The following is a 10618-nucleotide window of genomic DNA, read 5'->3' as shown; positions in this document are numbered from 1 at the left end:
GTTTTCATATAAAGATCAAGAGCAGGCAAAATCTGACCCCCATAGTCCTTTTCATATACTGTACTATTCTTAGTATGTTATTGATATTCTGAATATCTTAATAGTATATTATAAATCTATTCCAATATCTCATCCATAATATATGGCAATCCAATTCCCACATAAGGCAATTTACCAATTAGCTGATGTTTTAGTTTCTGTTGCTGTAAAAAACACCATGGTCAAAACATATATGAGAAAAGTGTTATTTCCCTATGTACCTTGGTCACCCTTAATTGAATGAAGCCAAGAAAAATAACATGGATGAAGGGATTCAATGATAGACCATGGAATAATGCTGATTACTGGCTTCCTGTCCATCCTATGACAGTTTTCTTCCTTATAACTCCCAGAACATCTTGCTTGGAAGTTGTCTTGCATACATGGAGCGGAATCAACTTATATTAATCTGTAATTAAGAACATTTCTTAAACACATATCTACAAATCAAAGTGATTGTAGCCTCTCAGTAATGGATATTTCCTGTTCTCAATATGTTTAGGCTTCTGAGAGCTCATTTGCCACCAAAACTTACTAATTGATATTGCTTTAGGCAGTGCTGTTCTGTGTTACAAATACTATCCCTAGATATTACTTAATTTTCTTTGATGATTTATGAACACTTTTCTTAAGACAAAGCAAAATAGATATGTTGAGCAACATCTAAAATTTTAAAACTCTCAAAGGTTCGATAAAGCAATTTATCTTTTTATTTCTGAAGAACATTTAAATCTGGTCGAACTAAAAGAACATAACACTTTTGGACAAATATACACCCTAGCAACCCTGCACTAGAAGCCAAGATGGAGAAAACCTCCACAATAACCATAACCTTCCCCCTGGTGCTGTGGTAGACAGGGAGGAAGGTGATCCAAACACTGTAGAAGACCAACATGCTGAATGTTAGGAACTTGGCCTCATTGAAACTGTCAGGAAGGTTCCTAGCCAAGAAAGCCACAGTGAAGCTCCCCAGAGCCAAGGAGCCCAAATATCCCAAGACAAAGTGGAAGGCAATGACTGAGCCTTTGTTGCAAATGATGATTACCTTCCCATGTTCAGATTGTATATCTCTGTCAATAAATGGAGGAGATGTCACCAACCAGATTGCACAGAGAACAAGTTGGATTAGGGTACAAATGGGAATGAGCAAGTTAGTTGCCCCTTTTATCATCATCTTTCTTATCCTTCTCCCTGGAGTAGTGAGCTTGAAAGCTGTGACCACAGTTATTGTTTTGGCCAACACAGTAGAAATAGCAACAGTGAAAAATATTGCAAACGTGGCCTGCTGCAGGATGCAGGTGGCCTGGTTGGGATGTCCAATGAAGAGCAATGAGCAGAGAAAACAGAAGACTAGAGATATGAGCAGGATGTAGCTGAGAATACGGTTATTGGCTTTCACAATGGGAGTATCCCTGTACTTCACAAAAGTGACTAGTACTAGAATTGTGATGGCTGAAAAGGACAGGGCCATGCAGCCTAGAGCCATCCCCAATGGATCTTCATAAGCGAGAAATGTCACAACTCTTTGGAGGCACTCGGTTTGTTCTAAGTTGGCATATGAATCATCTGGACATCTCACACACTGCTCCATATCTGTTAGCAAAGAACAATAATCCCTTATAAGATATCATAATCATGTAGTTAATAATTATATATTTGTTTTTTTTCAGAGGATATATCAATAAATAATTTGGGGTTGAGAATATATTACACTCATTATTGCTTCAGGGACTACTAACTTATGTTGCCTGTCTATTAACCTATGCTTTGTGATAGAACAAATCATCATCACAGAAATTGGAAAAGTTATCACTTAAACAAAAATGAAATAAAAATATGATGATTACTAATATGCATAATCTCAGTTTATTTTATTTCTCAATCCATAAATTTACTATTCAGATACAAGGGTAGTATGCTGACATATTTATTGATGCTGGTTGATGAAAAACATTATGTATTTTGTTTGCTTTTGGTATTGTGCACTTTGTGTCTACATATAGGCTTGTGAACATACAATTCCTCATTCAAAAACCTTTTGTGTATAGGAATATTTTCATTCTTGAAGCCGTATGTCTCATAAAATTATGCATGTCCTTCTTGTTGTCGTACAATTTCTATTCCCCCAACTATACTTTCCATGGTTATGGCTATAGAAGGTTATGGCATGAAGATTATTGATATTGACATTCATCCCGCTTTCCTTATTTACGCTGTGATTAATGATAAGCACTACTCCTATTTCTTGTTGCATTCTTGATATCTTCACTCTTTTTCTAATTCTTTGATAGGAAATGCCTAATCCTTTATGCCATGTAAGCTCTTAAAATATGTTTCACTAGAGAACACTTGTTGTTCTGACCATCTTGTCTTTGTCAGGGTCTAAGCTTGGCGACAAAAAGTTTGTGGACTGTACATGTAGTCAAGATTCTTCGTACAAAGGATCAAAGAAGAATATACATCAGCTTTGGTTATGCCTAAAATTATCTTTTAAAAAATGTTAGACATGTATGTCCCCCTAAGCATTTTCTGCATAGTATAAAAGCATTAACCATTATATTCTGAGACATGGGTTGTTTTTGAAAGAAATTGCAGGTAATTAACTGGGTCCAAGGGAAACTGATATTATTTAACCAATTAAATTTTGAAACATGGAGATTTTTGGGCTGTAGTTTCCATCTAGGACATATCATATTTCTAGTTTGTAAAGAGAAGATATTCAAATTCAGCAAATTTTTCTCTGCATGCAAGCATGTACCTGTATCATTGGCAATCTCATTTTCTTGGCACTGGACACAATCAAAGCAGCAGTCGGCTGTTTGTTTCTGATGACTTTTTCTGAACCCTGCAGTACATGTCTCACTACACACTGAGGAGGGAACCTGAGGCAATACACGTACAGACACACAGACACACAGACACACAGGCACACACACATATAAATATAAATTATATATAAATAATATATATACATGAAATATGCACATTATATATGTTATATAAATATGTATTTAATATGTATGTCTGTGTGAAGATCATGAATACATCATATATAAAATGAACTATAGATTAATATTTTGGAATTTAACAGATGTATTCCTCTGAAAATTTATTATTTTATATTACCCTGAAATGCATTGAATATAATACAATAATTTGTGTCATGAATATTATATATGCAACATTTTAGGTGTAATAATTTAAATTTTCTCCTTGCTAAAGTGATTAATTCAAATGTAACTTTTATGTGTCATCAGTTTTTCTCTTAAAAACTGATAAATAAAATAATAAGAACACAGAGTTGTATGGAAAGAGAAGGTAGGATATCTCAAGTAGACTTGTTCAATAAATAAGAAAAAAGTATGTCATATAAGACTCTCATACAATTAATGAACTTTTCCTAAGTGTAAAAGAAAACATTTAATCCCCATTCCATCCCACCCCTGCCCCTGCATCTATTAAAGAGCTCCCCAACAATCTGGCCACTCTGGCCTCAATGATCTAACATTTTCACATTCTTTGGCATGCACCCTTCACAGGACCAAGGGTCTCTCTTCACTCTGATGCCAGATGAGGCAATATTCTGCAGAGGAGGGGAAACTGGGAAGGAGGATAATATTAAAATGTAAATAAGTAAAATTAATAATAAAAATCTATAAATTAAAAAAGTTTTAATCTAGGAAAATACTTCTTATAATGAATCTATGCTATACTTAATTAGACTACAACTATGTTCATACATAATCAGGTTATATATAGTTTATATGTAGTAACTATATATATATATGTATATATATGTACATATATATATGTGTGTGTGTGTGTGTTTAACTGTATATATTGCTATAAATTAAAAAAATATGTTTCTGTAGGGTAGGGTAAATGGTCATATGGATGCAATTGACCATAGGATTCAGAGTCCTTTGATCCCTATAACCAGATCAAATGAATTTCAGTGTCATTTAATTTTGGTGCTTGTAACTGAGAATGGTCATTTGCAAGAATATTAATTGGTCTTGACCACAGGGATATTGTTGAGTGCTTCCCATTTTAAAATTTAGATATCTTTAAAAAAATAAAAATTGTAGTGTACCTACCAATGTTTCTCCTGTAACCCACTCCCAGTCTTCAGATATATGAAGATGTTGACTCTGTTGCAAACAAGGAAAATAGCTTCCTATTTTCACTTTTAATCCAAGGCCATTTGGAAAATTCCAAATGATGAAAATGTCATACTTGGCACACTGATTTTCCTTATGATTCATGTTCACCAGCTCTCCAACAGGGTTAGTAAATACCCTAGTTTTCAGCAAAGAAGCCACCTGAAAGAGATGAATCATTATATGATTAAAAATGCATATCAATACAGAAAATACCAAATTGAGAATGTCCCATAATTTTTTAATGTCTTTCAGAAAATACAGGTATATTATAGTAACCCCATGTAGTAAAATACACTATACTGTATTATTACAAGTTATAATTACATGTTATATTGTATAATTACAATTTAATATACTTCACATTAATTGTTGCTGGTTAAGAAAGCTAGAATAAATGATTACCAGAGAACAAATCACATGGTATGTGTGTGTATGTGTACATGTCTGTCTAAAATAATATTTAAAAGCTAAAGCCAAATATGTAAGAAAAAAGGGGGAGTTATAAAATATGGAAGTTTTGGAAGTAAAGAATGGTAGTGGGTCAATCATGGACATACTGCATAGATGTATGAAATACCCATTAACTTAATGAAATGTGTACTCTTAATCATACGTGTTGTTATAAATATTATTAATTTAAATGAATAGCTATTATCAGAGCACATGTACTCATTTTTGAGAAATTCTTCTTGAGAAAAATATTCTAGTCTAGTTATCACTTAAGGATTTTATGATGAAACTCTTGCCTCCTTTTAAATTTTGAACTTATTTGGTTAAATGTTAAAACAAATTTTCACATAATTCACTTATATTTATGAAAATGTATTGTCTCCTATTAAATCTTATCACTGTGCATGATATATATCCATGTAAAAAATTCATTTTGGAGTTTTGCAGTATAGAAAACTTTATACCAAGAGATAACCTGTAACAAATGTATGTGCATATACAGCCACCCAATTAGACAAGATGGATGAAGCAAAGAAGTGCAGACCGACAGGAGCCGGATGTAGATCGCTCCTGAGAGACACAGCCAGAATACAGCAAATACAGAGGCAAATGCCAGCAGCAAACCACTGAACTGAGAATAGGTCCCCCGTTGAAGGAATCAGAGAAAGAACTGGAAGAGCTTGAAGGTGCTCGAGACCCCAAAAGTACAACAATGTCAAGCAACCAGAGCTTCCAGGGACTAAGCCACTACCTAAAGACTATACATGGACTGACCCTGGACTCTGTCCCCATAGGTAGCAATGAATATCCTAGTAAGAGCACCAGTGGAAGGGGAAGCCCTGGGTCCTGCTAAGACTGAACCCCCAGTGAACTAGACTATGCGGGGAGGGTGGCAATGGGGGGAGGTTTGGGAGGGGAACACCCACAAGGAAGGGGAGGGGGGAGGGTGATGTCTGTCCGGAAACCGGGAAAGGGAATAACACTTGAAATGTATATAAAAAATACTCAAGATAATAAAAAAAATAAATAAATAAAATTTAAAAAAAAAGAAATACTTTGGCATAAAGCAATAAAAACCATCCATAAGGATCTACTAAAAAAAAAAAAAAAACAAATGTATGTGAACTTCTCAGCAGCCTGAAAGGTCACATTGCTATATCTAAGCATAATGAAATGTAAGAAACGTTACCTGTTGACAGTCAGTGAATAGTCCTTTGGGTTTGGCCATTTCCTGAGACTCTACTTGTTGAAAAATGAGTTCGTGATAGGTGTGGGCCACAGCATACACAGCATTATACAAATTGTAACCTTCTTCACTCAGGACCATGTCAAATGTGTGCTGTGTTAACCATTCCAATGGGTTTTTCAACATAAAAAAATCCATTTTCTTCTTGTTCTTTGAGATTGAACAGTTAAAATGATTCCACTGCCCCATAGACTGAGAAATATCTACTGGATACTTGGATGTGTTTATTGTTTGCATAAAATTTCTAAATGTAGCGATGTCATTGTGGTGGTGGACAAAAATGACAGTCCCGTGGAAGAAATCAAGGCTGAAATCTTTATCATATGTGATGACATCCAATTTTGAGGTTGTGATCCAGATTCTCCGTGCAACTAAATATGCCCATCTTCTAAAGCTGAGTCCTAGAGTGGAGATCATTTTGCCATAAATGATTGTAACCTTGGCTGAAGATGTCATAAGTTGTTGGTCATATATCTTAAACTTTGTGTTGTATAACTGAATGCTTTCTGGGATCATAATCACAAAAGCTAAACAGATCGCATGCCTTTGCATTTCTTCTCTCAAGTCTGAGTGAAACTGAATACCTTGGTCATCATCTGTGATGACCAGTCCTATCCAAGTCCATTCAAAATGAAACATCAAGGAGACCATGCCATGGAGCAAATATGTGTCCTTGGTTGCTATCTGATAGATATAGGGAAACTGGTCATGGTCACTCAGGTTAGGATTAAATGGTCCAAAGAAAATCTAAAGAGTATAGAAGAGAGGATGAAACATCCACATGAGGAAGATGATTGTTAGGAGGTTTGGACATAAATACAAGTAATGCAACTCACCATTCAGAACTCAGATTGAGGGTAGTAAGATTGCACAATACATATCATAGATTTTTACTGATATATTCTAGAATATTCCTGACAAAACTGTATGTTCTAGAAAACAGCTTTTTTTGTTTGCCCAGTATTGTTATACACTCTGATTATTTTATTTTCTCTCTCTCTCTCTCTCTCTCTCTCTCTCTCTCTCTCTCTCTCTCTCTCTCTCTGTGTGTGTGTGTGTGTGTGTGTGTGTGTGTGTGTGTGTGTGTGTGTGTGTTTAGCAGCATACCTATAAATGCATGGGGTCCAAGTTTTCTTGTAGGCACATGTAAATGGAATTTAAAAGTTGGTAATTCGTCCAGTGTCACACATTATTACCTTTGGTGCCCTTGAATTAACTGAAAGTTTTAAGGAAGTTTTCCATGATGGTCCTGTAAGTTTTACATCACAACGTTTCTTTCTTCCACAGTTATAATTAAGTAAATCGAAATAGTTGTTTTGATGTAAATATGCTTTATCCAGAACTCCCATTGTATCTTCACACATACCAAAAATGAAGGAAAATATCAAAGACATGTTGGATAAAAGATAAGGATTCTTGTTGATCTCATCAGTAGCAAAAAACATTACCAGAAAAAATTCATATTTTCTTGCTGGTATCCTAAAACCAAGCATAATGATGATTAAGGGAGATGCTTGAAAAAGAAACTTTCAATTGCAATTAAGTTTGTATCACAAGGCATTCTATATTTCTGTCTAAATGTCATGAAATAAGTCTCATTAATTAGAGATCTTAAGATTTGAATACAATTTGAAAGTTCATAGACCCATGATACTAACCTATGATAAATTTTGTAACTTTGACAATCAATAAGGGGACTATTTTACCTCTGAATACCATCTTCAGACTTCATTAGCGTCCAATTGATTAAGACTGTTATAATATAATCTTGGAGATATAATTCCACAAATACAAAATAAAAAGCATGACATAAACAACACATGAAATACATAACACATTTGAATTATAATTTTAGTAATTAAATGTAATTTATATTAAACATGTTAATAATTTTAATATTTTTTGAATCATATATTACATCAAAAAATTTTGTTCAACTTCTGTGTTCATGTACTTTTTAACCCTAAAAATATCATTAATGCATATTTAAGAATTTCTGTTGCTTATGATCCTATACCAAATGTTGCCTAATAAATTGTATCAAAATTCAAAATAATTTTTGAGTATCAAGCACAGCAAAAGAACATAAAAGATTAAAAAGCGAATCATTTAGAAATATATTCAAAAGCCCTTATATAATACCTAACACAGAGTAAGTTTATGCAAAATGAATTATGTATCTGTGTAAATTATCTAGCAATCAGTTTACTTCAAAAGGAGTATCAGTGTTTTGAGGAGAGAAATTATTATATCAGTAAGAACATTTTTCAAATTTCAAATTAGGAATAACTCGTTGAAGTTATACAATATGAAAATGCTAATTCTATGCATACCATAGCAGGAAACATTATCAATAATGTTTCCTTGTTCATAGAACATGCATTTAATAGTTTCAACTGTTAATATACATTAAACAATACATATTTAAAGATATCTTCCACTTAAATTTATTTATTCATTTCAAGTACATAAAATGATGCAATATATTGTGCAACCTGAATATTATCCTTTTGGCTCCTATGACATCAACATGAAGTCACCTTTTAGTGTGTTGTTACTATTTTAATTTTGTAAAAGTGGATTGAAATTTCTCTTAACACTTCAGGTCTCCTAATTCTTTAAGGTCCTTTAATAGATGTCTTAACCCTAAGATCTTCTTTCATTTCAAATGTGTTCCTCTGCCCAAGCATAGTTGGCAGTTCATCTGTTCATCTGTTACTATTAGCAAATACCTCTCATCAGGACTAAAACACCAAACAGGCTCTTTTTGCTGAATTTTTCACTTTTAATTGACTGTTTGAATCTAAGTTTTTCTTTCTAAACCTTAAAAGTGTATTGATACAATTCATATATTTGTAAATTTAAATCTTATTATGACTTGTAGAAGTGTCACTTATGAGAATGTCCACTATTTTTCCCAATGAGATCTGAAATGATACAGAATGCATCAGAAATTGAATTTCTACTGACCTAACACAGAATTACAATAATGTGAAGCCACCACCAATATCAAAGTGTACAAAGTATACTGTTGCTAACAATTAGAAAATATTTTGTTTAAATCGGAAAAACACAAAAATTGAATAAGAAATGGGATGAGAGTCAGGGATAGAAAAGTGCAGAAAACTTCAGTTTATGAAAGAATGAAGTCACAAGCTCATGGATTAGTTAAAATTTGAGTGATTTCAACATCCCTTCTCTCATGATTTGCAGGCACAAATGATAACATCTCACACTTGGAATCTAAGAACTATGTAGCCACATTGAGAACAGCTTCTTATCAACAAGAAATACATTTATTCTCCTAGATTTTCCATAATGTTACATTTTTTAAAAGTAAGAAAAATATTGAATATCTATATGATGCAGATAATAATTCTAGTATGTGACTGAGTGTTTGCATCACTGGATGAAAAGATATTCTGGTAACAGAATAAGAAATCTGGCAGGCATTTTCCATATTCAGTGACAGCTCCAGAATGACAGGAGAGGCTCATTTAAAGAGTATTTTATAATGCAAGACATATATATATGTATATATAAATATATACGTACAAATATGTACATATATATACACTCATAAGTATATAAGTAATAATATACATTTAATCATATATAGTAGACATCATTCCACCACCACCACCACACGTTTCAATGTCTCAGTGTATGCCCAACTTTTAGAGGCCAAAATTAGATAACCATTTTATTGAGGCCTTTAGATGCATGCTTATAAAGGAAAGGTTGGCAGAAAATTGAAAAGAGGCAGTGATGCAGTCTCTTCATATTGAGATTTTGCCAAAAGTGGGAATTATGAACTCAAGGTAAAGGTAAAAACATATTTCAATGTATATCAACAAAGATTCAAGAGATAGAATCCAGTCTCTCTTGTTTTCCAGCTTTGTGAACTAAAGCCAATGTACTAAAGCTAACGTAAACTTTGACACATTTGAAAGTATCAAAACACTGATTGAAGTTATAATTAATATTCTGTGGTTCCTAAAGTTACAAGGGGAAAAAAAGACAGGATCTTACAGGGTGTGTGCAGTTATATACTTCTAATTCATAATATTGAAACAAGAAATTAAGTTAGTAACTTACCTAAAATTAATAATGTGATTATAAAAATTTTCTTCAATAGGGCTCTCAAGTGTAAAAAGGACAAAACCACAGTCATTTTGCAAATCTCCATCATAAACTTCGATCTTCTTTATCCTCCAAAAGCAATTGGGTTCAGTCAAACTGCACAAAATGAGACAAAACTTCAGGGGAAAAAAGGCAATAGTGAAAGCACACAGCTTCTTCATGTCTGCTAGGATCTAGCATGGAGCAATTGTGAAACCTGATTCTTACGTAGGCAAACATAAGACACACCTTTACCCCAGTTTGTATATTTTAAGGCTTCTGCTGACGGGCGATCCACTTAATTATATTCAACAGTTTCTTTCCGTTCATCATATGTTCTGCTCCCTGGATACAATGGGAAAATTCTGGCCTCAAGCTCTACATCTGAGGTCTGAAAACTTTTGATCAAAACATTTCCAAAAACATGTTTTGAAGATAATGTTCTCCATCCACAGCGGCCATGATTTCATTAACATCCATGCCACGAATATTCCAAAGGCCAATCTTCTCTTGAACAGCCTTCAACAGACCATGTGTCAACAGCAATATTTATGAACCCAATAGATTTTCTCAGAACTTTTATAGTAAGACAAGAGTT

The 10618-nt window shown here is 33.5% G+C and overlaps 1 protein-coding gene across 2 annotated transcripts; it reads right to left on the bottom strand.

Annotated features, from left to right (window-relative positions):
• Positions 1–748: 748 nt before the first annotated feature.
• On the bottom strand, positions 749–10202 carry LOC134484849 (vomeronasal type-2 receptor 116-like). Of its 2 annotated transcripts, none has more exons than XM_087609899.1 (6): positions 9997–10202; positions 7095–7377; positions 5842–6645; positions 4137–4361; positions 2798–2921; positions 749–1632 (listed from the first exon to the last, which is right to left on the bottom strand). In XM_087609899.1, the coding sequence occupies exons 1-6, from the start codon at positions 10200–10202 to the stop codon at positions 749–751; spliced, it is 2526 nt and encodes an 841-aa protein (XP_087466025.1). The 2 variants fall into 2 exon arrangements, with proteins under 2 accessions (XP_087466025.1, XP_087466021.1); XM_087609895.1 differs by having other exon boundaries at positions 7095–7387; positions 9998–10202.
• Between the last annotated feature and the right edge of the window lie 416 nt (positions 10203–10618).

This window comes from Rattus norvegicus, chromosome 1 (assembly GCF_021556685.1).
Source record: "Rattus norvegicus strain SHRSP/BbbUtx chromosome 1, alternate assembly SHRSP_T2T, whole genome shotgun sequence".
NCBI lineage: Eukaryota > Metazoa > Chordata > Mammalia > Rodentia > Muridae > Rattus > Rattus norvegicus.
Note: the sequence above shows the minus strand (reverse complement) of the source record. Positions and strands in the feature narration are given on the sequence as shown.

Excerpts from the sequence above, each read along its gene's own strand:
- LOC134484849 (XM_087609895.1), bottom strand. The coding sequence starts at position 10,202 with ATGAAGAAGCTGTGTGCTTTCACTATTGCCTTTTTTCCCCTGAAGTTT. Across the intron at positions 6,646-7,094 it reads TTAATTCAAGGGCACCAAAG|ATTTTCTTTGGACCATTTAA; the intron begins GTAATAATGTGT and ends TATACTCTTTAG. Across the intron at positions 1,633-2,797 it reads TGAGATTGCCAATGATACAG|ATATGGAGCAGTGTGTGAGA; the intron begins GTACATGCTTGC and ends CTTTGCTAACAG.